The 27,625-nt window shown below is 40.2% G+C and overlaps 1 protein-coding gene across 1 annotated transcript in view; it reads left to right on the top strand.

Moving 5' to 3' along the window:
- Positions 1-1,559: 1,559 nt before the first annotated feature.
- The window catches only part of LOC138832197 (peroxisomal bifunctional enzyme-like), a 38,253-nt gene continuing 12,187 nt past the window's right edge, over positions 1,560-27,625 (top strand). The window contains exons 1-6 of the mRNA XM_070029747.1: positions 1,560-1,619; positions 8,770-8,783; positions 11,645-11,748; positions 15,928-16,100; positions 20,611-20,722; positions 24,173-24,277. Coding sequence (XP_069885848.1) covers positions 1,560-1,619; positions 8,770-8,783; positions 11,645-11,748; positions 15,928-16,100; positions 20,611-20,722; positions 24,173-24,277 — 568 coding nt within the window. The remainder of the gene's footprint in view (positions 1,620-8,769; positions 8,784-11,644; positions 11,749-15,927; positions 16,101-20,610; positions 20,723-24,172; positions 24,278-27,625) is intronic.

Genomic DNA, 27,625 nt, shown 5'->3' with positions numbered 1-27,625 from the left:
AACATACAGCCTCTGCTGTTTCTTGAACTATCTGAGGTATTTCTACAGAGGTATGTCCTATTTCTTTTTTTTTTCTTTTTTCTTTTTGTCGGTTGTCAGGGCTGAATTCTGGGCCTAGGCGCTGTCCCTCAGGTCTTCAGCTCAAGGCTAGCACCCTACCACTTGAGCCACAGCACCACTTCCGGCTTTATTTCTGCTTATGTGGTGCTGAGGAATCAAACCCAGGGCCTCATGCATGTGAGGCACTCTTCCACTGAGCCAACTTCTCAGCCCCTATTTCTGTCTTGAACAACCAGTTCTGATTGTTAGACTCCAGCAAGCTGAAACAAAAGAGTGCCACACACTGAGAAATTTGATGGTCCATTATTGAAGCCAGCAGTGGAGAATGGGTATTGCCAAAGATCTCTCGGGCCCCAGGGGAAGTTAAGAGGGGGTTTTTAAAGGCAGAAACTGCAAACTTGACATATGTTTAGTTAGTACCAGCGAGATTAAGTACTTACAACTTGGACTCATAAGAGATGGCTGTACTTGTCTCTTAAACAAAAGTGACTGGGAGGGGTTCAGGACCTAGGTAAATTGTAAAACAGGACATCACAGTTTAACTATTTGCTCCAGGGGTGTATTTACTCCTTAACTCCAGATTTTCCCTTCTCATGAAATTGCATGGCCCTTTGCTGTACAACTGGGGTCAGGGCTAGGCAAGGTATTTCAAGACCAAACCTTACATTAAAAAAAATGTTCCTTATTCCAAATCATTTCCTCTTTTCCTTCCATTACTTGGTGACATTGTCTTCAGAAATAATCAACAAGAACCAAGTCATCTGGCCAAGCAAGAACTTTTAAGCAACCCACTGTTAGTATTATGCCCACTTGGGTCCTCAGCTCCACCCAGACCTGGGCTCCTCCCTGTCTAGAGTGCCCACCATACAGCTGGCCAGACCCCAGACCCACCTGCACACACATTTATCTCACTTCCACCCTCACTCTTCCCCCCCCACACTCACACATACACCAACTTGAGACTGGGATGGGGGCGGATGCCATGTGCTCCCTCTCTTGGGGAGATATAAACCTTATAATCTTTCTCCTGTGCTGCCTGCCTCTGGGATAGTCGTGAAGGATTCCTCTACCCATTTTGACAGAGAAGCCCACTTTTCTCACAATTGGGACCTTGATGAATACTGAGATGAGTACAGCTGGTCTCACAATGAACCCAGAACTTGTGCTCAGAAGCCCTCAGATTGTTCAAGAAATAGCTGAGGGTGTGGGTGTATTTCAAAGTCTTTTAGGGGTCACTTCATGCAAATGAATCTAACCCTATTCATGCAATCCAACAATGCCTTAGGGCATTGGAGTGCTGGCAAACATCTGTACAGCTTCCTGGTAGTTCGTGGAATGGGGCAGGAAGGGCAGCAGATGGGAGGCGGTGCCTGGCCCTCTTTGACCAAACAAGATCATCCCTCTTGGGAGCTGGCCCAGGGCTCCGAGAAAACTGACTACCTGATTGCAAAAGATAGCAGCAACCACAGCAACGGACAAAACTTCAGTGACAGAGGAAAATGGCTGAGTACTTGAGGCTGCCCCACTCCCTGGTGCTCATCCGCCTGCGAAACCCCCCTGTTATGTGCTCAGGTATGGGCTCCGCAGCAGGAACAAAGGGCCCAACAGATCTGTGTCTGGCTTTGGAGGCTTTCACCTTCCCTGCAAGCTGAAATTAACATTTACAGATAAAACAACTGGTTTGCACTAGCCTGGGTCATCTCTGTCAGGCTGAGACCTGGCAGACTGATGGTGAGCCAGGCTTAATTTCACCAAGTGCCAACTTGGTGCTTGCTGAACGCTTTGCTAGCTTGCATCTTCCTTTGCTTATATGACCTTTCAATTCCAAAGGTCTTGACTTAATTCCAAGTTTGGACCTTGATCCAGCTTCATTCCCCTACTGGATACAGGCTGCCATTACACTATGTAACTGGTTTCAAAACTAAAAGAATTCATATTGGGGGTAGCGCACTTGCCTAGACTTAGTGAGGCCCTGGGTTCATCCCCAGCACTGCAATATATGGAAGATATTTGATTATAATTTCGCAACACATGCAGTTGAAGCAGTAACAGAGTGAAAGGAGACTAGGCAATTTTAACTGACCTGTAGTACTATATGAACAGGCTTGATTTTATCCTTAGTCTTTTTTGTTGTTGGTAGTGGTAGTCGTGGGGCTTGAACTCTGGCCCTGGGCTCTGTTCCTCAGCTCTTCAGCTCAAGGCTAGCGCTCTACCACTTGAGCACCACTTCCAGTTTTCTGGTGGTTTATTGGAGATAAGAGTCTCACAGACTTTTCTGCCTGGGTTGGCTTTGAACTATGATTCTCAGATCTCAGCCTCCTGAGTAGCCAGGATTACAGGTATGAGCCACCATGGCCCAGCTTTATCCTTAGTCTTAATACCAAATTTATTTTAATATGAATGATATCATTTACTATTATATAACAATGGGAGGATGATATATTCACTTGCATTCCAGGAAAAAGTGAATCAATTTACTATATTGGTTTTGAAAAGAAATCATAAATAATATGATTCTATATCATATTGGACTGCCTATATACTGATTAGATTATAGGATTCTGTAGCAGCTTCTTTTCAAGATGTGTCCATTGAGCTCTTAGAAAAAAAGATTCCATAATCTAAACCCTACCTGAAAACATTTTCTGATATTTTGAATGTTTCTAGCATTTAATCTGCTCACCCCTTCAAGGAATGTCCTGTATCTCATAAAGCTGTGAGGATAAAAGGAAGCAGAGATTACAAACTGGTATTTAACACATGTTAGCTGTCCTAATTCCATTCTTCAGAGGCCTGTTACAGATGCTACCTGCAGGTCAAATGCTCACATGCAATTCAGCTTCACCTAGAAGACTCTCCAATTGGCCTCAAATCCATTCTTGGTTTTTTTTTTTTCCATCAGTCTGTTAGACATTATTTTATGTAGGATGTCTATCTTTGCCTTCACCAAATTTAACATGTTCCTGATTTATTTTTTCTGCTTCATGCTTTTCTTTCCATCCTTCCTTTCTTTTCCCCTTCCTGTTTCTCATTTTGTGTGGGAAATCATCTCTTTCCAGCTAGCTCCCCGAGAGATTCTATCTGAATAAATTATTTTTATCTAATTAGTTTAAATCCTTCAGTGCTAGAATAGCCAGCCACATTTTATTTCATTCAGATGAGAGCAAACCCTGGATGCAACTATAAAACATGCCTATCTCCAGAACAATGACATGTTTGTTTTAAACTAATCCTAGTAAGAAACTTCCTGTTTTACCTAACAATTCAAAATTGCATATCAGCTAAAGAGAAAATTTCCCTAGACTAAATCTATGCTTAGGTATATTGCATAATCTATTTTCTATTTCTTTGTTTGAAAAAGTGCTGGCCACAAGCCACAGTCTTATTTTGTTTTTTTGGTGTTGTGGGGTTTTTTTTGGGGGGGGGCATTCGGGATTGAACCCAGGGTTGTACTTGCTAGATAAGTGCTTTGCCACTGAGCTACATCCAGCCCCTACAGAATTATTTTGCTGGCTGTTGGTTTATCACCACTATCAACAAAATTGTCCAAAGAAAAGGCCTACCATGGTCACAAAAGCTGAAAAGTTGTCAGCCATTATGAAACATTTTTCTTCTCCCTAGACTCCATTCTCTACACCTGACAGTGTTAAGGGAAGAAAATACTCACTTGGCCCTGTGTTCTTTACCTACCTGTGGGCTTCCTCTGTTGGCTGAATCAAGCAAAGATGTAGAGGCTACAGCCATTGCCCCTTTCTTGTTATCCTATTTGAGTTTTTCAAAATTAAAATGATCACAAATAAAAGAAGGGTTAGTTGGACTAAGCAAAGCCAATCTCTTGTCCTCAGTGGTGCTGATTGAGCAATTTTTAAATTTAATTTTATTGTGAAGATGCTGTGCAGAGGGGTTACAGTTACATGAGTAAGATAATGAGTACATTTCTTGTTGAGAATTGTTACTCCCTCCTTTGTTGTTCTCCCACTATCCCTCCCCTCCCCAACCTTCCTCACCCTTCCCCTCTCCCCTCCGAAGTTGTAAAGTTCAATTCCAATATACTGTCTAGTGGATATCATTGTTGCAATGGGTTATCCTGTGTCCTTGTTTCAGCATTTTGTTATTCCCCTTCCCCTACCCAAACTGGACAAATGTATATACAAGATACAGGGTACCAATATCAAGTACAGTGACAACAGGAGATATACTATAGGGGGAAGAACATACAAAGGAAACAAAACAATCTTGTAGTACATTAAAAACAATAAAGAAGAACCACTTGTACCCATATCTTGGGGTTTGTTTCACTTAGCATCATCTTATATGGTCATATGTACATAGCTTTTGAGCTTTTCTGCTCATCTGAAAAAAATTATTCTAGACATATACTAATTATTGCAAATGAGGGAAGCTATGGGAAAAAGTAACAATAAAGAAAAAGAACGAACTGTATAGAGGGTCTAATGAGAGCCTCTTTTTTCCATAAGTTGGAGTTTGTATTAATATGCTTCATTATATAGAGTCCTTTGCACTCTTTGGGATCTTGAGATCCCTGTTTAGAGTATCTACATATTCTAGTTCTTCCAGATGAGGGAGATAATATGACCTGCTTTTCTTTGGATCTGAATTACTTCACTTAATATAATTTTTTCTAAATCTTTCCATTTCCTTATGAATGGAACAATGTTATTCTTTCTTATAGAAGCATAGAATTCCATTGTGTATATGTACCACATCCCTACAGCATCTGCTGTTGTCAGATTTCTTGATTATGGGCATTCTTATTGGTGTAAGGTGGAATCTCAATGTTGTTTTGATATAGCCAGAGATGTTGAGCAATTCTTCATGCGTCTCTTGGCCATTTGTATTTCATCTTCAGCGAGGTCTCTCTTAAGATCTTTAGTCCATGTTTGAATGGGGGTGGTCGTTTCTTTGGGGTTTGTTTTGGGGGATGATTGAGCAAATTTTGCAGCCAATCCTTTGTAGTGTCCTTTACACAGAAGAAAATATAGTTGGTCCTATATCCCCATAGGATATAGGTTTTATATCCCCCTTTCAGCCAAAATGTAATTTTGTCTAGGATGCCTGGGTTTCTAATAAGCATTTGATTGTTATTCTCTTTTTTTGGGGGGTGGGTCTGGTTGTGGGGCCTGAACTCTGGGACTGGGCGCTGTCCCTCAGCTCTTCAGCTCAAGGCTAGCGCTCTACCACTTGAGCCATAGCTCCACTTCCAGCTTTTTTTTTCTTTTTGCTTATGTGGTGCTGGGGAATCGAACCCAGGGCCTCATGCATGCAAGGCAAGTGCTCTACCACTGAGCCACCTTCCCAGCCCCTTGATTATTATTCTCTTATCTTCTTGTTACTATTCCCTAAATACTGTAGTACTCTAACTGTTTAGAAAGCATTTATGTTTATTGGGCAGTATAAGTACTATAGAGATGATGGTGTGGCTAGGTTCTTTGCAAATAGCATGCGGTGCTTCATTCTTTTTTGTTGTTGGTCATGGGGCTTGAACTCTGGGCCTGGGTGCTGTCCCACTTGAGCAAGTGCGCTACCACTTGAGCCACAGCACCACTTCTGCTTTTTTCTGCTTATGTGGTACTGAGGAATCGAATGAACCCAGAGCTTCATGCATGTGAGACAAGCACTCTACCACTGAGCCACCTTCCCAGCCCCTGTGTTTCATGCTCAAGCATCCAGAGATTTGGTATCCTGAAGTGTGAAGATTCTTTGACTCAGTTTCTAATGGATGACTACATATGCCTTGGGTTTCTCAATATTATGTAATGGTCTAGATTAGAATATGATTTCATGAGCAGATTTGGTTTCTAATTAACAGGTTGAAAGACAGAAGTTCTGCTTGATTTCCTCTAGGTTAATGAATGAAAAGCATCTGGGGAAAGATAATTATCATGCACAAGGACAAGAATCTTCTTCATTCCATGAGGGTTTGGTTCCTCATTGACAGGTCTGAACAATATGTCTTTTATAAAAATTTGCTGTTGTGGGATTGGGAAGGTGGCTCAGTGGTAGAGTGCTTGCCTTGCATGCATGAGGTCCTGGGTTCGATTCCTCAGCACCATATAAGCAGAAAAAAGCAAGAGGTAGCGCTGTGGCTCAAGTGGTAGAGTATAGCCTTGAGCTGAAGAGCTGAGGGACAGTGCCCAGGCCCAGAGTTCAGGCCCCATGACCAACAAAATAAAATAAAATAAAAATAAATGTGCTGTTGTTTAAGTTTTTTTTACCCTATACATGAAAGACTCTATATTATAATACATCCCATCTCATTTATCAAGTATAACAGCTTCTATTATCATCATTCTTTTTTGGGGAGAGGGGAGTTGTACTTTTCATTCCTTCTTCCTTTTCCCCTCCCTATTTTAAATTTCATTTAGAAAATCACCTCATCTCCCATCATTGAGAGATTGCTATTTGTGGGTTTTTCCCAAAAAATGGTTTTAAATTCTTCATTGCTAGTTTAGTCAACTACATTTCCTCCCATTCAGATGAATGAAAGCCTTCCTTATAAGTGTAGGACATGGCTGATTTCTAGGCCTGCCTCCTAAAACGAAGACTTCCACACTTTAATGGTAATCCATATATAAGAAACCTATAGTTAGTTACATTACAGCTAACTAACTAACTAACTAACTAACTATATATATATATATATATACACACATATATATAGATACATATATATATATATGCACACATATATAACTGGAAACTAACTTGTGAAATCAAACCTATTCTTAGAGGTTAGTTTGGCATATTTTATTTAATCATCTTCTCTTTGAGAAAGTAATAGCCTGTAATCCTTACTAGTCATGAGGCTGAGATCTGAGGATCAGGTTCGAAGCCTACCAGAAGTAGAGCTCAAAGTGGTACAGGACTAGCCCTGAGTTCAAGCCCCACAACTAATACAACCTCCTCCAATATATATATAATCATTAAGTCCCAAACTTGAATGGATGACTTTTATGCTCTGTCTAAGACCCCATTCTGTACACCTGGCAGTGTGAAGAGGAGAAAATACTTCCTTGGCCCCTGTGCCCTTTGCTTGGGAGCCTGTGCTCTCTTTCTGTTAGCTAAATCTGGAAAAATTATGTCAGTTACAGCAACTATCCATTTCCTGTTTGCCTTGCTTAGGAGGTGTTTAAATTTTCCAGCAACAGAAATAAAAGAGGAAGGGAACATAGCTTTTTCATTTTGTAGTGTGGTATGGTATATATAGATTATAAGCACAGATAATGCTATTTTATATAAAAGACTTGAACAGATGAAGATTTGGACAAATCCCCACAGATACTGAGGCTTGACTTCATATGCCTTTTGGAGTCTGGACATTATGTAATGGTCCAGAGTTGGTTTGGTTTCTGAACTACTCAAAAGCACAAAGTTTTGTTTGATTTTCTCTAAGTTAATGGGTGAGAAGTTAGTAGGGGAAAGGTAATTATCATTCATAAAGGCAAGTGGCTACTTTATTCCCTGAAGTTAAACAAATATTTGACAATCTTGACAATATGACTCTTATTTATGTTTTATGTTATTATACTAAGGAATAGATATTTAGTACATCCTAGCTTATTTCTTCCTGTTTCTGGTTTTATGTGGGAAATTATCTCTCCCTATTACTGAGAGATTCTTACTTGAACAATTCTTTTTCCTCAAAGATACTACTGTGATCCTTCATTGCTACTTTAGTCATCATTTAGTCAGATTCCAATGAATCTAGAGTCTTTTATTTTATTTTTGCCGATTCTGGAGCTTGAACTCAGGACCTGGGCATTATCCCTGAGCCTCTTTGCTCAAGGCTAGCTAGTGCTCTACCACTCGAGCCACAGCATCACTTCCAGCTTTTTCTGAGTAATTTATTGAAGTTAAGAGTCCCATGCCTTTCCTGCCTGGGCTGGCTTCAGACTGTAACCTTCAAATCTCAGCCTCCTGAGTAGCTAGGATTACAGACATGAGCTACCAGCACCAGGTTAGAGTCTTTTAAAGTGTAGCACAGATTACTAGTCCTATGTATCAGAACAATGGTGTCCACATTTTTGTGTGTGTGCCTATACTGGGGCCTGAACTAAGAGCTTTGCCCTCTTCCTCAGCTTTTCCACATCCCATACCACAAGCCCAGATGTCCCTTCTTCCATCATTGCCCATTTTAAATTCTCTAGCCAACTTTTCTATTGCTACAATCTTTGGGTTTTATAAGTGTGTTTTGGAGGGGGGGGAATCCTTCCTTGGACTTGAACTCAGGGCCTTGGTGATGCCCCTGAGCTTTTGTGCTCAAGGCTAGTGTTCTACCACCTGAACTGCATCACCACATCTAGCTTTTTGGAGATAAGAGTCTCATGAACCTTCCTGTATGGGCTGGTAAAATGCAAGCCTCAGATCTTCAGCCTCTGAAGTAAGCTAGAATTACAGGGATGAGCCAGTATGCCTGACAATGCTATTTAAAACACACACACACACACACACACACACACACACACCCCTGTGATCCACATAGTAAGAATCTTCATGTTTTACATATTAACTGAAAACATGCATACAAATGCATAGGTAAGTCAATTGGCTTGCTGAAACAAAGCCTGTCCTTACAAGCCTGGCATATTTTATTTTTTCCTCCTATTTTCAAACAAAAATTATCACAAGTCACAAATTCATGAACTTTTGTTTCTTTGCCCTTTTTAATTTATTTTTTGCCAGGAATAGGTCACTAATCTTAGGTACTCCGAAAGCTGAAATCTAGGAAATAGTGGCTCAAAGCCAGCCCAGGCAGATAAGTCCTTTAGATTTTATTGCCAATTAACCAGCAGAAAGTCACACACACACACACACACACACACACACACACACACACACACACACACACACACACACACACACACACACACACACACAGTCTACATGAATCTAGGAACTTTTTTCTGCCCAAGACCATTTGGGCAGATAAGTCCTTTAGATTTTATTGCCAATTAACCAGCAGAAAGTCACACACACACACACACACACACACACACACACACACACACACACACACACACACAGTCTACATGAATCTAGGAACTTTTTTCTGCCCAAGACCATTTGGGCATTATAACAACATTCACTGGCCTAGATTTATTCAATTTTCACTTTGAAAAAACTCCTAGATTTTTACATTTTGAGTCCCACCTAAGATTCTCTAGGTTGGCTAGACCAAATGATTTCTAAGGCTTTATACAGCCCATGTGCCAGACATTCCCCACTCCTGGAAGTGGCAAGACTTGCCCACAAATGGGCACTCAAGATATTCTTGAATTGTCTTTTCAGACCACTCTCTACACCTGGTAGCATGAAGGGGAGAAAAAATATTCTTGGTCTCTGGCTTTACTTGCTTCGTGGCTATAGTTTCTCTAAGGCAGCTCAGCCTGGAAAAGAAAGCTCTATTGGTTATAGCCATTATCCTTTCCTGTTTTTCCTACTGATGAGTGTTCCAAACTTATCCATAGGTAAAACAGGTTTGTTGGAATGGGCAAAGCCGGAATCTTAGTTGCACTGATGGAACTAATTTTGGCTCATTTTGAAGCCATCCTTTACCCAGAAGAAATTCAGTCAGCCCTGCATATCCATTGATCCCCAACAGATAGAAAATGTAGTTATACCGGGTTACTTGGACCTTTATAGTCTTTTGTTGTTTTATAATTCCCTAAACAATACAGTGTGACAGCTGTTCACATAGTATCTCTGTTTCATGGGATCTTAGAAGGAGTTGAGAAATACTGATATGAATAGGTTATGCAAATAGTATATAATTTTGTCTAGCAGATTGGAACGTATGAGGACTTTGGTATCCTGAAGGGATGGGGACTTGTCTGAACCAATTCCTCCTCGACACTGAGGGACCACTGTGTATGCCTTTTGGGCTTCTCACTGTGTGTAATGGTTCAGAGTCTGTTCTCATGATCAGATTTGGTTTCTAATTAACCAATTGAAGGCTGGAGGGCTTGTTTATTCCTGTAAGTGACCAGGGAAAAGGTAACTAGGGAAAAGGTAATTATTGTACACAAGGCTATCTACTTTATTTCCTTTATTTTACAAGGTTTTGACTTATCATTGGCTAGGCTTAAAATTATGGCCTTTATGTACCTTAGTTGTTGTTTGTTCTGTAATAATAGTTTTCTATCATTTTTCCTATATGCATTCTTACCAATTTTTGAGTCTCCCTTTTTTAAAGCAAAACTTGCATCTAATAATGTCTTTCTTTGCAAATTCTCCTGTCTTGGTCTTTGTGACTTGGGCTCCCTTTTTCCTGGATCTCTTTACTGAGCCTCTGCTAGTTCTTTTATGCAGAAATGTCCAGAAAATCTGCTGTCATCTCACATTGCTCTTCTTTTTAAAAACTCGCCAAATCTTAGTTATACTTAACTTTTCTGGGAAGACTCCTTCAGATGCTAAGTCTTGGGGGGAAAATCTACTGCTGTGTGTAGATTATTTACTATCTTTGTCTTTGACACTTAGATTTGTTAGGGTCAGATTTGACTAGCAATATCAGAAAACAGGCAATAACAGTAATTTAAATAAGAGCAAGTTAATTTACCTCACAGCAGTGTCTTGGCATTCCAAAGCAACTATGAGTGACCTCTATGTTTGTCTACTTTTTTGCTCAATCTTTCTTAATATATGGTTGTACTTCTTGCTCAAAGATGATTGCTCCTAATCTAGCTAGCTATTCTCCCAGAAAGTAAATAGGAAAGAAAACAAGGAAAGTAAAGACATTCTAAAGGACTTTTTCTAAAAGTTGTATATACCATTTATTACTACTTAGTACATTGGGCAGACCTTACTGCAGAGCAGTGGGGAGTTAAAAGGTAGATGTCTTGATTCTTTGGAACATGTGAGAAGGAATCTTTACTTGAGGTGATTAGCAGCTGCTCCTAATGTCTCTCATTTACTTGTCTACCACTTTCCAATAGGAACTTGATGTAGCCCCTCTGAAAATTTTTGTTCCTTTATTACAGCACACATTAGTGGATGCATACTTATGTGATACTTTGTTGAAACTTATCAGCTAACTCCTAGTTGAGCACATAGGAGATGTATATTTTTAAAATTTGTTAGTGCAAATTTTAAGTTAGAGCAAAATAGTATTACATTAAAAGTGGACTTCTTAGCTTGGTGTCTGTGTACACCTAGCTAGTCAGAAGACTGAGATCTGAGGATCATAGTTCTAAGCCAGCTGGGGCAGGAAAGCCCATGAGACTTTTTCTGCAGTTGACCAACAAAAGGCTGGAAATGGAGCCGTCAAGTGGTAGAGTACTGGTTATGAGCTAAAAAACAAACAAAACTCAGGGATAGTATCCAGGCCCTGGGATTGTACTCCAGTCCTGAGTTCATACTCCAGGACTAATCCCCCTTACCCCCCAAAAAGGGCCTTCTTTAAATTAATGACACTGTTATTTGTTGAGAAATGAGTGAAAGCCTCCATTACAAGAATCTCTGGGGTTGTGTCCATTGTATATGAGCTTACTTGATCAGAATTAGGCAAGATAAACCTCTGAAATGGTGGAAATTTAATTTTGCTTCATATAATTTTTTTTTCTTTTAGCTTTTCTGTACTCCACGGAATAAAAGAAGGCCTACAGAAAGCTATATTAGATCATACAGTTAAAGGCATTGTAATTTCTGGATCAGGTGGAAAACTCTCTGCAAGTAACTAACCCTCTCCCACTGTCTCTAGAATATAGGCACAGACTGATCAGTAGTGAGCTAGTCCTATGGATGTGAACCTAGTGATTATAACAGATGGAGCACACTAGAGCAGGAATGAGAAACATGGTGGGTGAATAGACAGGTCTCTCCCAAGATACCTAAGCAACTCTTAGGACCTTTTTTCACTTTATGATAAGGCCAAGTTGGTTCATAAACATAATTTTACTAACCTAATATTACGTAAAAGGCATAACATGCTACTTTTCTCCTAGAAATACCTGATTGTTTGAATACTAAATCAGCATCCTATTGAGATTAAACAAAATTTTCATGGTTATTACAATAAATTTTGGAAAATACATTTCACAGTATTTGATATGACTTAAAAATATAATAGATTAATAAACAGATACAGGACTAGTTGGGCTAACCATACCTATTTTCCCCCAAAAAACCCTATGTCAAACAAGTGTTAAATTGAAAACATTCCTTAAGAGAAAGGAAGAAGAGAAGACTGATTACCCTCATCAAATTTCTATTTCATATTGGATTTGAGGCCTTACCTTGTCCAGCAAGATAGAAAAGGAAGTTAAAATATAAGGATTGAAAAGGAAGATAAATCTTCCTTATTCACATGTTTGTAGAAAAAGAAAATCTATCAGAAATTTAGTAGAATTAAGAGAATCTAGCACTTTGGGTTGATATGAAATCAGAATCCCAAAATAATTGGATTTTTGTGTCCTGAAATCATGAAACTTGAAGTCATACAAGGAATGATTTCAGTACACAGGAGACAGAAGCTGGAGCTCCAAAGCCACTCTAGGTTATACTGAGACTGTCTCAGAAAAACAGAAGAAAATTGAAATCACTGTATTCTTATTTGTACATTAGTTTCTGTCAGTTTGTGACAATAATCTTAATTATACATGATAAGTAGAAGAATGTAGCAATGCATTCAGTATCAGGCTTTGATTTAGGGCCAAATATGGTTGTACATGCCTATAATCTCAGCAATTAAGACTGAAGCAAAAGAATTATGGGTTTGGGGCTGGGAAGTTAGCTCAGTGGTAGAGTGCTTGCCTTGCATGCATGAGGCCCTGGGTTCGATTCCTCAGCACCACATAAGCAAAAAGAAAAAAGCCAGAAGTGGCGCTGTGGCTCAAGTGGTAGAGCGCTAGCCTTGAGCTGAAGAGCTGAGGGACAGCTCCCAGGCCCAGAGTTCAGGCCCCACAACCAGACCCCCCCCCAAAAAAATTATGGGTTTGATAACAGCATGGACCACATAGGAAGGCCTTGTCTCAAAAGAGAAAGAATAAGGAAAGGAAAGAAAGAAAAGGAAAGGAGAAAAAGGAAAGGGAAGGGAAAAAGGAAAGAACAAAGAAAAACTAGGCTTTGTGGTCAAACTGGCTGAAATGCTTATTCTGTGAGTCACTAATCATATGTCTTAACTGACTAGTTAAGATCTTAAAGCCTTCTTTACCTGTAAACTGAAGATTGTTATAGAATTTAACCTAGTTAAACAAAATAAATGACATAATATATGGAACTATTTAGCCCAGTGCCTGATGTACTTATCCAACAAATGTTCATTACTGTTAATCATGAAAAACCATCTCATTCTTAAAGTACTGGAATGATAAGCCTGAAGCTTAAATTTTAGCTGATTTTATTTTCCTTGGAAGTAAAAAAGAAAAAAACTCTCAAAATAACAGAAAACAAATCTTTGGCTACAGAGTTAAATTGGTAGATTGGTAAGAAAAAAAAAAGAGAGAGAATCTTAGATTGATGCTAGAAAAGAAACGTAGTGAAAAGAAAAAGGAAAGTAGGTAAATAAGCTAAAAATAAAATATTTAATTTTAAAACGATACAAAGTTTATTGTTACCAAAGAATAGATAATGAGCTGGGTGCTGGTGTCTTACACCTGTGATCCTAGCTGAGCAGGAACTTTAGGTCTGGAACATCATGACATAAAGCTAATTGAGGCAGAAACATTCTCAGGACTTCATCTCCAAAGTAACCAGCAAAAAGCTAGACCAAGTGTGTGGCTCATGTGTTAGAGTGCCAGCCAAGAAAGCTTGAAGCCCTGAGTTCAAACTCCGGAGCCCAAATAAATAAGCAAAAGTATGTTTGTTTATTCCAGGAAAATGATCACTATGGGCTGGGAAGGTGTCTCAGTGGTAAAATTCTTGCCTCACATGCATGAGGCCCTAGGTTCGATTCCTCAGTACTACATAAACAGAAAAAGCTGGAAGTGGTGCTGTGGCTTAAGTGGTAGAGCTCTTACCTTGAGCTGAAGAGCTGAGGGACAGCGCCCAGGCTCAGAATTCAAGCCTCATGACCCACTCCCCACCAAAAAAAAAAAAAAACAAAAGAAAGAAGAGAAAAGAAAAGAAAATGATCACTATGTACATGTCATGTGAAAACAGGAAAATAAGAAATTTTACATATGCTCTCAATGTTTAAGTATAAATTAAACTTTTACTTAGTTCTCACATCAATCATTTAATATATGTCTTGAAACAAAAAGGTTCAATAACTTACTCAAGGCCATAAAACTACATATACACTAAAATATTAAATATATACAAAAAATTCATCAAAATCCTGTTATTTTCTCTGTTTGGTGAAACATAAGTAATCATCATATTTTATAATATTGTATATCTTTCACAATTTTCAGACTGCCTGTGCTATTTTTATAATTTTTAATTACTAAAGGCAAGACATTTTACGAACTTTGTTATTCATAAAAGATGACAGTTACTCATGAGAGAGGATAGTCATGAGCCTCTGGGTTTAAAATTTAGTGCCTTGTACATACTAGGAAGGTGCTCTACCACTTTAACCTCGCCCTCAGATTTCTTTGTTTTTGTTATTTTTCAAAACAGTATCTTACAGTTATGCCCAAGAGGCTTGGATCACCCTCCCATTTACACTTTTCACCTAAAAATGTGAGCCACTGCCAGGCGCTGGTGGCTCACGCCTGTAATCCTAGCTACTCAGGAGGCTGAGATCTGAGGATCGCGGTTCAAAGCCAGCCCGGGCAGGAGAGACTGTGAGACTCTTATTTCCAATAAACCACCAGAAAACCAGAAGTGGCTCTGTAGCTCAAGTGGTAGAGTGCTCGCCTTGAGCTGAAGAGCTGAGGGACAACGCCCAGGCCCAGAGTTCAAGCCCCATGACCGACAAAAAAAAAAAAAAATGTGAGCCACGATAGCCAGCTCTACTATCTCATTTTAATGAGCTGTGTGGTTTTCCATCATACAGATTAGGCAGGCTGTGCCTCCCTAATCCAAACACCTAAAACCCTAAATGCTCCAAATCCAAACCTTCTGAAGGACACCACAAGTGGCAAAGCACACCTGACTTCTATGATGGGTCAAATTTAAAAGGCAGGCATACTCAAACTGTTATCTACAATCCATCTTGACTGGTATGTAATATATCACTCACAAATAATATATAGGCATTTTATCTTGCTATTTTATATTGTAATTACTTATACTGTTAACAAAGATACATGGTGAAATTGTTGTGAATTGGCCTGATAAACAGTGTCACCAAGAAAATGAGGAGACTGATTTGATCTCAGAATGATGGTCTTAAATCCTCTTAAATCCTTAAATTCTCTTTCCTAGACTTTTAAATTCCCTGTCATTAGAGTTTCTCTTTATCCTAAGAGTCCACAGATCTTAGGAGGCTGTAGGATTCATGGTAAAGATTTGATGAGTTTCTCATATTCAATTCTACATTTCCCAGAGCACTTCCTCTCTCGTGTCTCCATCTAAGGATGGAAGTGTCTCCTGAGGCCAAAGGGTCTAATGAGTAAAACAGGCTGAGGTGGAGTGGGGGAATTAACCGGAGGTAGGAAGGACAAATGGAGAGGGTGAATGAGGATGAATATGGCTGAAGTACTTTATTTCCATTTATGAAAACAGAACAATGAAACCAGGTGAAATTGTTTCAGAAGGGAGGTTGGAGGTAATGAAGACTGAGGGAAGGGCTCAGTTTTATGGGGTACATTGTATGTATATGGAAATGCCACAATAACCCTTGCCCCTTGTAAACTAATGTATGATAATAAAAATATTTTTATAAAAGAAAAATGATTAATGAACTTTATTCATATGAATAAAGTTAAAATCAGAGCCATTTCCTCTTGTATCTTTGTTCTTTAGGTGCTGATATCCATAGCTTCAGCAATCCTTGGTCCACTGGCATCAGATTGGGAAGTGTAGTAGATGAACTACAGAGAAATAAGAAGCCTGTGGTGGCAGCTATTGAAGGCGTGGCTTTAGGAGGGGGCCTGGAGCTGGCCTTGGGCTGTCACTATAGGGTTGCACATACAGAGGTAACCACTGAGGTCCATGTAGGGGTTGGTTTGGGGGCTTTCCTTAGGGAAAGTTCTAAATATGGTAATGGAGATCAATCAGGTGCTGTTGTTCAGTGGTGGCTTGTAGTTAACAAGTCTCAGGTATGTTCAGCACTGGTACTAGGCTGTGATGTAATAGGGAAGTGCTTGCAGATGTAGAGATTCTTCATCCTGGTTGGTAAGTAGACTACTCTGAGTTCTCTCTTTTTCTCTCTCTCTCTCTCACTCGCTCTTTCTCTCATATCATTTTTCTGTCATGGACCACTTGGATATTTCTAACATCATTCTTGGGTCACACAAAATTATCAATATAAGTAGACCAGCTGTGAGCAGGCAGCAAGAAGCATTTGTGTGTCTCCTGTCATGTACCTAGTGCTTTGGGGGACCTTTTGTGAAGGCCATTCATTCCCCACCCTTGCTAGACCTGGGATTTCTTCCTAAGCCACTACTTTCTTCTAGTCTTCTACCTATGTAACTTTTGTCCATTAACTTTTTCTTTTGCCATTGTTTTTTAAACAATATTTTGGATTTTATTGTATTTACTTTATAGTCCTATGTGATGTTAATATAGTTTACTCTGTTATTAAGTATTCTTTTTTCTGCCCATTTCTTGTGTGTGTGTGTGTGTGTGTGCGCGCGCGCGCGCGCACATGTGCAAAGATGCCAGTATTATAGCTTGTTGTTAGTATTATGCTCACCTTTGGTCCTCAGCTCCACCCAGACCTGGGCCCCCCTCCCACCCTGGAGTTCCCACCATACAGCTGGCTCCTCCCTCTCTCCGCCCAGACCCATGAACTCCCATCTACCTCACTTCCTATCCTCAGACCCTCCTGCTACCTGAATAGAGATGGAGGCCATGGTTCCCTCTTGGGGGAAATATGGCTCCTCTAATAAACCTTGTAATAATCTTTCTTCTGTGCCTGCCTGCCTCTGCGTGGTCCCCTGGCATGGATGTGTCCGGTCCTCTTTCCCTTGTACTCAGGGCCTTCGTGCTGTTCCTGACCCACACCTCCATTTCTGATGGAGATAAGTATCTCTAACAACCAAAAAATTCACAGGGACTTTTCCTGGCTTTTAACTTTGATTTTCAGATCTCTGCCTCTTGAGTACCTAGGAGTATGGGCATGAGCCAAGGTAATTAGTCCATTTCTGCCTTTTAATTAAAGTTTAGTATACATGTGCATTTGATACATTGACTGAGAAAGAAAAACAATTCTGCCCTCTTGCTATGTTGTGTCTCCGCTTCCTTAATTACTCTATTACTACTTTCATTTGTCTTAAGGAGCTATGTGTTCTATGGACCTATTAATCCTCTTATAGTCTTCTGTTTTACACACACTACATACACACAGAGTTATTTGCTTAGTGGTCATGGCCTTGGTAATTATGACTAATGTTTTAATTTATAAGAATGAGACTCTGGTTAGCACCAAGTTGGCTTCAGTAGTATTAAAAAATCTTATATCTCTGTTGCCTGCCTCTCTGGGGTTATGGACACAAATTGATACTTAAAAATCATGCGTTCCTTACATAGTTTTATACGGATTGCTTTTTGCAATTTTCTTTTATATGATATCAGAAAAAAGAAGAATTGAAATAAAAAAATTGTTAGTTCTGTGTTTTGCATTTATGTATACAGTTATCCTTTCTTGCAGGGCAGGTGTGTTAGCAACAGATCTAGGTCCTGGAAATGTATTAATTTTTGTCTTAACTCTCAAAGGATGCATTTTCTGAATATGTAGTTATTTTTTCAGATAGTGGCTCACATGTAGGCCCAGGCTAGCCTCATATTACAGGAGTATACCACCACACCCAGATTATTTATTGAAATGAGTTGGTCCCTCTAAATTTTTGCCTTGGCTGGTTTTGAACTGCTGCTTCTCAGTCTCCACCTTCCCAGTTGAGATGACAGTCACAGGTCTCTGGGTTTGGAACTTAGTGCCTTAACTTAGTGCCTTGTACATTTGAGGCAGGTGCTCTACCACTCTAACCACATCCCCAGCTTTCTTTGTTTTTCAAAACAGTCTCTTACAGTTATGTCCAAGAGGCTTGTATCACCCTCCCATTTATACTTTTCACCTAAAAATGTGAGCAGTGTAGCCAGCTGTAATATACCATTTTAATGAGCTGTGTGGGTTTCCATCATACAGATTAGGCAGGCTGTACCTCCCTAATCCAAACACCTAAAATCCTAAATGCTCCAAAATCCAAACCTTCTGAAGGACACCACAAGTGGCAAAGCACACCTGACTTCTATGATGGGTCAAATTTAAAAGGCAGGCATACTCAAACTCTTATGTGAAATTACCTCCAGACTCTGCGTATAAAGCCGATATGGAACATAAATTAATTATCTTTAGACTTGTGTTATATTATTTTACTTTTTGGTAAAATCTGATATCAACACATGCATATCCTAAGTTCACATTTCCTGTGTCCCTTTCCCTATGACCTCATACAGAGTGTCTGGAGATCTGAACAACCTGCAGCACGTGTGTGCCTTTGGGGGCTAAACATCGGGGAGCAGAGGTGATTTACTGTTAGGAAGACTCAAATACACAAAGTATGTGAGAACTGTTTAGGTACCTGGAAGTCTGCATTTAGGCTGTTGCTGTTCATTTTCCTCCTCCTCCTCCTCTTTTTCTCCCTCCTTTTTCTTTCTTCTTTTTCTTCTTCCTCCTCATCCTTCTCCTCCTTTTCACCCTTATTCTCCTGTTCCTCTTTTTCTTCCTTTTTTTTTGGGGGGGGACTGGAAATGGTGGGCAGAGCCTCATCCACTTTTCAATGGGCAGGGAAGGCTGTGTGGTAAGGACTCAAGGTCACCCTCCTACCTGGACTCAGGTAGCTGCTTAGCTTTTCATATGTGGGTATGCGCATAACCCGCATGCTTTATTGTGATAACCTATACCTATGTCAAGGGCCCCATTCTGTGGCATGTGGTTATATTCACTGAGATACATGTCCATAGTCCATTTTCAACATCTGATCACCCAGAGAAATGTCTACTCCTTTAATTGTTTTTTTTTGTCGGTTGTGGGACTTGAACTCTGGGCCTGGGCGCTGTCCCTCAGCTCTTCAGCTCAAGGCGAGCGCTCTACCACTTGAGCTACAGCACCACTTCCGGTTTTCTGGTGGTTTATTGGAGATAGGAGTCTCACGGTCTCTCCTGCCCGGGCTGGCTTTGAACCGCGATCCTCAGATCTCAGCCTCCTGAGTAGCTAGGATTACAGGTGTGAGCCACCAGCGCCCGGCTACTCCTTTAATTGTTTAATTTTCAATTTTCATTGTTAAGGTGATCTACAGAGGGGTTACAATTACGTAAGTCAGGTAATGAGTACATTTCTTGTTTGAACAGTGTCATCTCTTCTCACACCTATTCCTTTACTAGTAACCTTCCATCCTCTTCTCCTCCAGTCCTAGACTACCAGGAGACCTTCCTGTCACCCAATTGGCCTGTTCCCAGTAATTTATTCAAATAGATGTTACCATATGTGGTCTGCTGTGACTGCTTCTTTCACTTAACAGGTCTTCTAGGTTCATCCATATCAAATCATTGATCAATTCATTGTTCTAGTCTGTGGCTGAATATTTCATTCAAAGGATGTACATGGTTCATTTATCCTTTCATCAGTTGAGGTCATCTGAGACTTTTTTTCCTACTATTTTGACTTTCAGGAACATCCGAAAGCTTGTATGTGGGGTTTTGCTGGGACTATATTCCCATTGCTCTTGCTTTATATTTGAGCAGGCTTTGGTGTATGGTAGAGTAACCCACTCTGTGTTTACCCTTTGAAGGACTGCCAAATCATTTTCCAAACTGTCTGCATTATTTAGCATTCCCACCAGCAAATGTGTAAGGATTTTATCTTCATATCCTCTCAAACACCTGTGATTGTCTCTTTAAAAATACATATTTATTACAGTGCATTTGAAATTGTATCACAGGTAGTTTAAATTTGCATTCTCCTTTTATCTAATGATATTTAAGGTGCTCATTGGTGATTCATACCCCCATTTTTATAGAGATTTGTCTATTCAGATCCTTTGCCCATTTTTAATGATTAACATTTCATTGTTGAGTTGTAAAAGTTCTTTATGTACACCTGGTACAAGTCCTATATAAAACTTATAATCTGTCAATATTCTGCCCCATTCTCTGGGTTTCTTCTTCACTTTCTTGTGCTTTCTGGATCCTGCAGTGACTTGAATAAGTTGTTTGTAAGTTCTAATTTTGTTGTCTGACACAGTCAAGTTAGACTAAAGAGAATCAAGTTGCCAGAAGCTGGGGATGTGTTTGAGAATGAACACTGAGCAAAGCCTTGATTATTATGTTCATCAAAGACTAGAACATACATTGATGTGCCCTGTGGGAAGTCAGGCTGAGTTCAATGAAACATGTTCTGAGGTATAGGAGATCCTGGGAGATGCTTGTCTTCACTGTGAGCATGTGATCTCATTGTAATGGGCTTCCTACTTCAATGTCTGATAGAGTGAGATTGGTTTCCCAGAAGTCACTCTGGGAGTCCTTCCTGCTGCAAGAGGAACCCAGCTTCTCCCCAGACTTATTGGACTTCCTGTTGTACTTGACTTGATAACCTCAGGTCAGTATACACTTTGGGCACCTGTCTAGATCAATGTGAGGAAGGTAAGTGACTGTTATTGGACTTTGGTGTTCATATAGAAAAATGTTCTGATCTGGTTAGGAAATTGTAGTACAAATACAACTCACTTCAGTATTCTTTTCCCAAGAATTAAAATATTAGCTATAGCCGGGTGCTGGTGGCTCATGTCTGTAATCCTAGCTACTCAGAAGAATGAGATCTGAGGATCAGGGTTAAAGCCACACCAGGAAAAAAAGTCCTTGAGACTATTATTTCCACTTACCCACCAAAAAACTTGAAGTGAAGCTGTGGCTCCAGTAGTAGAGTATTAACCTTGAGCAAAAAAGCTCAGAGAAAAGTGCCCAGACCCTGAGTTTAAGCCTTAAGACAGGCATTTAAAAAAAAGAGACGATATTAGATACATATGCACATCTTTTGTCTTACAGACAGAATGTGGATAATATACTAAATTCTAGATTTATAACCAACTACATGCAATTATAAAACATAAAAAGGCTTATACCTAGCTACTCAGAGATCTGGAGGGTCTTGATTCAAATCTAACCTGTGAGAAAAGTCCATAAGGCTCTATCTCCAAAATACACAGAAAAAAAGCCAACTTTGGATTCACTGAGTTCAAATCCTTGTATCAGAACAGGGGTGGCTAGGAGGAGAGAAAGCCTGAATTTAGTTGAGGCAAAATTAATAGAAGCATACACAACTATTTATTTGAGACAGGTGTCTTTGCCTTTTTGTTGCTTAGATTTCCATAAACATGGACAATAGCCATACCCTGCTCTCTTATGGCGATGTGGTGATGATTAGCTAAGATTAATATGTACTGGGCTTAGAACATGATATGGTAAGTACATTTTAGAGAATGTAAATTATTTGATGTATCTCATGTGGAATTCATGAGATGCTTATAATCCAACATACTACAGAAATTCAAAGACCATGAGACAGCAAGAATGATAGGAGGAAACAATAGCAGTATGAAATGAGTCTCTAAATCCTAAGACTTAAAAAATGAAGTATCTTGGGGAACATGGAGTCATTTTGTGGCCCTGTTCTTAGTTTTGAAAGACAACCATGTTCTTGTAGAAATAAAGATAAAACCTCACCTCCTTGACAATAAGAAATGAAGTAAACTGAGTTAGCCTTTTCCCACAGCACTGGATCAGGAAATATCCCTATTTTTAGCATGACAAACATAAGAGGTGAAAACAGTAATGATGTGAAGCACTTCTGATTTGCATAGAAAAGGTCACAGTGAAGAATGCTGACAGTAGAATCATACACCTATCTTTGGAGGAGACTGTATAATTTTGGGAAGTTTAAAATAACATTTGGAAAGGGTTCTAAGAAGAGAAAACATGTTTTAACTTTGGAAAAGTTAAAAAAGAAAAAGAGAATTGGAGAGGGAGGGAGGAGGAGGGGAGAGAGAGAGAAAGAGGAGAGAGTGCCAGCCTGTAGCTTGAGAAAGAGCTCTCTGCTCCAGTACCTTGGGATTTCTATGGCAGCTACACAGGCATCTTATAGAGCCCATTAGAGCAGGGTCATCATCCACACTAATGCAGCCCAAGTCAAAACAAGTTTAAAGCACAGCATGAGGATTCAGATTGGAGGCTCATAGCCATATCTGGAGATCATTAGTTCTTTGAAACAAAAACATACTGGAGGAAGTGGCACTGTGGCTCAAAGTGATACAGTACTAGCCTTGAGCAAAAGGACAGTTTTGCAGACCCAAAGTTCAAGCCCCATGACCACCACCACCAACAACAGCAAAAAACACCGGAATATTATTGACACTGAAAGAGTAGCAGTAGTTCTCTTCCTTTATTTGTGAAATCCAGCTAGTAGATACCTTAGTGCTAAAATACTGATCAATTCCTCTTTGGGTAGTAGATCTCCTTCCCTGCATTGTTGCTCCACAGATTTATTGGGACCCAAGTTTCTGCCTTCCATTTTGTATTTCCTTGGCCCTCTAAATCAGCTAGGCTGACTTACTCACCCATCATACAAGTGACTTTCTATGGGAAACTCAACCCCTGACACCATCGCCTACTCCCTACCTCCTCCAGGCTGAGACCTGGAAATCTGTTTTCAAATACCCATCCCCAAAAGTACTGTTTTAGCAAAGGGAGCCAAGGGACATCACCAAATGAATGGTCAGGGAAACCCTTTTGTTCTCTGAAGTACTGTTCAGAAGCAGGACTGGGGGGCGGGGAGGGGAAGGAGGTGTTGTTCTAAATATGGCATCCACCAACACTGTAAGTGCAAGACAAGCACTGGAACTTACACTCATCAAAGGTTATTCAATACCACTTTTCAGAAGGCAGAATGGTGCTGTCAAGAAAGCAAGCGATGACATCATGTCCTTTCTTCTTTACCCTTTGGCAAGGAATACTTAAGATTCGTGCTTTCAACGATATCGACACACAGTAAATTATATCTTAGCCACTGGTAAAGAACTGCCAAGACATGATACTTCAGAGAGATAGAAACCATCATCAAGGGCTGGAATCAGGGCTCAAGTAGTAGAGCAGCAGCCCTGAGCAAGACAGCTGTGTGAGAGACAGAGGCACTGAATTCAAACCAGAAAAAGAAAAAAAAAAGTCATTTGTAAGCCCTCATCAAACATCAAACTTCTGTCACACTTTAGAGATGGCATTGTCTACAGGAAGCTACTACAAGTTCACTGCTAAACACAAGAGGCTATCAGCAACACTTCCACCAGACTCTAAGTGTTGTTACTTAGAAAGTAGAGCATTATTGCTGCTCAGTGTCACTGACCACAGCCCAAGAACCCTCAGCATAGTTCAACTAGCTTGAGGTCACAGGCCAAGGGTCTGAAGGAACAGTTTTCTAATCATCTCTGCTTTCATAGATAGAAACCTGACAAACAGGGTCAAAGTACGAGGTAGTAGAATATGGCAAAAGTTTGCCCCACCTCTCCTACATAATTTTTTAAATTATATTTTATATATAATGCCATCTTAACTGATACTTTACCAGCTCTGTTTTTGTTTGGGGACTTTAAAAAAAATCAGCTGCAGTCTGTGGTGTACAGTATTAGTACTACTTTTATTATCTGATTCTTGAAGAGATTCATACTATATAAAGTGCTTCTTTAGAGATTTACAGGCTAGAAGGAGAATTTATTACTTTCACCTCATGCTCAGAATTACGGAGGCAGGCACAATTCCTCCCATTTATCAGTGAGGAAATTGTGGTTCTGGAGCCAGGCCCCACAGTCACTGTGACCATGAAAATTGAACTGCCACTGGAATCCAAGTTTTCTGCCCATGTCTGCAGTGATCTTTCTCCTGCAGTAGTGTGAGTGGTCTCTTCATGTTAATACTTAGAGATAGCCTTCCAGTGTCCAAGAGAAAGCAGTGCTCTGCTTCTATCTCACATTGTTCTTTGTGTTCTTTGCTTTTGTTTTAGGAAGGCATATTTTGGCAGGTGAAGCACTCAAGATGGGCATTGTGGATAAAGTGGTGAACTCAGATGTGCTTGAAGAAGCAATCCAATTTGCCCAGCAAATTGTTGGTAAGAAGCCAATAATAGATGTATCATAGTATTGGAAACAAGCTCAGGTTGCATTTGAATGTGGCGCTCCTTAAGTATCTTCTGCATTGTCCATGTGATAGAATGTGACGGATGGTAAAGAGGAATGTACTGTCATGATATGAACTCTATTATATAGGTATAATTTAGTGAAGAAAGCATCACTGCATATCTTGGAGTTACCAATGGTGTAACAAGTGTCAATGCAATAAAAAAAATTTTTTTTGGTCAGTCATGGGGCTTGAACTATGGGCCTGGGCGCTGTCCCTGCACTCTTCAGCTCAAGGCAAGCACTCTACCGCTTGAGCCACAGCGTCACTTCTGGTTTTCTAGTGGTTCATTGGAGATAAGAGTCTCATGGACTTTCCTGCCTGGGCTGGCTTTGAACGGCGATCCTGAGATCTCAGCCTTCTGAGTAGCTAGGATTACAGGCGTGAGCCACCAGTGCCCAGCTATGCAATCAAATTTTATAAATGTGGAGATTGCATAAATGTGCAAGTCTATGCTTAAAATGTTTCCATAAAGGATTCATAGAAAGTGAAATGGCTCTTAAGGTATGGTGCTGGTCACCTAGCTGAAGCGTTTGAAAGGAGGTGTTTTACAGCTTGTCTTCCTATGCCTTTGGGATTTTCACCCTACCAGTGTTTTTCAAGTTAAGAAATAGAGGCTCGAATCCATTCTTTACAGTAGGAGACAGGCAGACCCTGCAACTCCCCCCATGAAGCTGTGGCCTCAAACTTCTGTTCCTAGGATCTAGTATGTCCTGGTCAGTTCTTCTCATTTTACAGACTTATATTCCTTAAAAAGTGTCATGTAGGCACTCTTTAGGGTATCATTTACACTCTAAAAATGACTTTCTTTCAGTCTATTGGAAATGTACTCCTTTCCAAAGAAACTTTCCAATCACTTTCTGAACAAAGTTTTACTTTCACACACACACACAAACCTACAAAAAAAGAGTCCCTTTAGGGTGTTACCTTAAATTTTGTTTATTTATTTGTTCAATGGGCTTAATCTGTTCCCTTTCAAAGTCTATGGTCATTGTCAGCTGTAAATAAGCAGAGGGGGTGCAGAGAAAATATCTGGGAGGAGGGTTGTGGCCCTGGCAGAAAGAAGTGTGTTCTGTTTGCCCACGAGGTGGCAGCAAAGGCTCTGAGTGATTCAAGGCAGCCCTGTGGAAAGCTGATGACTCTGCTGACTGAGGAGTCACCTCTCCTTTGGGGTTCATCCTCCTGTTTTAGTGGTAACAGGAGCTGGCACTGGGGAGGTCAGGAACCCTGGGAGAAAATCTAGTGACTCCTGGTGAGAAACTGCAAGGCCTTGGCCAAGTGGAAATGGCTTTTCTACTGTCCTCTGCCTTCCAGGCTGTCTTCAAGTCTTCAATGTTGTGCTTCCTAAGAGGACTGCTTGTTTGCTCAGACCTTACTTGACTGATTCAGAGTTTATTGGGGAAGGGGGCTCCTAAATCATTCTTTGAACTGACTAGATCTAGTGTTCACACTGTGGTTCTAGTTTGTAAAGAACTCAATTTCTACTGGACATTCTTTGCCTTAATTGACTTCCCTACTTTCTGACTTTTTTTCAGGGGGAGATGTAACTTAAAATTCACTGTATAATTTCTTTTTGATACCTGAGCAATCCTGTTCTGCAGTTCACCGTCCTCCTGGCTCATCATCTTCAGCTTATTTATTATCTACATTCTGATTTTGAATTAAGTTAGTTCAAGAAGTAGACTAAAAGCTAGTCACTGGTGACACATGCCTGTAATCCTAGGTACTCCAGTCTAAAATGTAAAGGATGGGGCTGGGAATGTGGCTCAGTGGTAGAGTGTTTGCCTTGCATGCATGAGGCCCTGGGTTCGATTCCTCAGCACCACATAAGCAGAAAAAAAAATCCAGAAGTGGCGCTGTGGCTCAAGTGGTAGAGTGCTAGCCTTGAGCTAAAGAGCCCAGGCCCAGAGCTCAACCCCACTACTGACAAAAAAAAAAAAATGTAAAGGATGGAGATTCAGAAATGTCCATAAGACTCTTTCTCTAAAATAACCAACAAAATGCTAGGCTGGAGTATATGGTTCAAGTGGTGTAGACCCAGCCTGAGCAAGAAAAACTGAGCAAGAGCTCAAGGCCCCGAGTTCCAGCCATGGTATTGGCTCAAAAAAAGAAAAGAAGAGAAAGGGAAAGGAAAGGAAAGAAAAGGAGGACAGGGAAGGAGTGGGGAGGAACTAGATTAGAGGCACAGGTGGTGATACACACCTGTCATCCCAGTTCTCAAAAGACAGAGGGAGGAGGATTGCAAATTTAATGCCATTCTGGGCTACATATGTAGAGTTTATTTTGAAAAGGGTTTTAAAAAAGAAAAGATTAGTAACACTTTCTATTGTACTTGTAAAATTAAATTTTAATTATTTTTAAACATTAATGTTTTGGGATTTCATTCCTGGTTTTACTCTTGCTTGGTGGGCAATCTGTCCCTTGAACTGCATTGCCTGGCCATTTTTACATGTGTTATTTTCAAGGTGGGGTCTCATTTTATGTCTGGCTGTCCTGAGCTACAATCCTCATACTTTTGCTTCTCCACTTCACTGGGAAGTATGGCAGACAGGCCACACCATGCCCAGCCATTGTTTAAGATCGAGTCCTAAGAACTTCTGTTTTGTTTGAGAGACCTCAAACCACAGTCCCTCCCCATGACCACCTCTCAAGTAGCTAGGATTACAGGTTTCACTATCTTGTGCAATCTCATCAACCTTGCATAGTTAAACCACTTGGGGGCAGCAACATATCAAAGCATCATTATCTTGATCAAGTCTTGATAATTCATACAATTCTGGCAATGAACAATTATGAATAGTTTTTAAACTTTAGCTATGAGAATGATATAGAAGTATGTAGAACTTCTAGTGAGATATAAAAAGTTTCAAGCCAGGTGCCTGTGGCTTACACCTGTAATCCTAGCTACTCAGGAGGCTGAGATCTGTGTGAAGCAGTTTGAAGCCAGCCTGGGTAGAAAAGTCCCCATGAGAATCTTATCTCCAATTAGCCATGCAAAACTTAGAAGTGGCACTGTGGCTCAAGTGGTAGAGTGCTAGCCTTGAGCACAAAGAAGTCAGGGACAGTGCCCAGGCCCTCAGTTCAAGGCCCACAACTGACTAAATAAATAAATAAAACGATTTCAAGTATAAACTTGCCCAAACTGGGGATGTATCTCAGTGGGAAAAAATTTATACGGAAAATTTACACAGAAAATTTATAAGGAGGGCCAGGTGGTGTAATAAATGCCTGAAATCTCAGCTATTTGAGAGCTAGAGATTGGAGAGCTACTGTTCAAGCC

The sequence above is a fragment of the Dipodomys merriami genome, unplaced genomic scaffold (genome assembly GCF_024711535.1).
Source record: "Dipodomys merriami isolate MVZ:Mamm:240054 unplaced genomic scaffold, mDipMer1.0.p SCAF_2, whole genome shotgun sequence".
Lineage (NCBI taxonomy): Eukaryota > Metazoa > Chordata > Mammalia > Rodentia > Heteromyidae > Dipodomys > Dipodomys merriami.
Note: the sequence above shows the minus strand (reverse complement) of the source record. Positions and strands in the feature narration are given on the sequence as shown.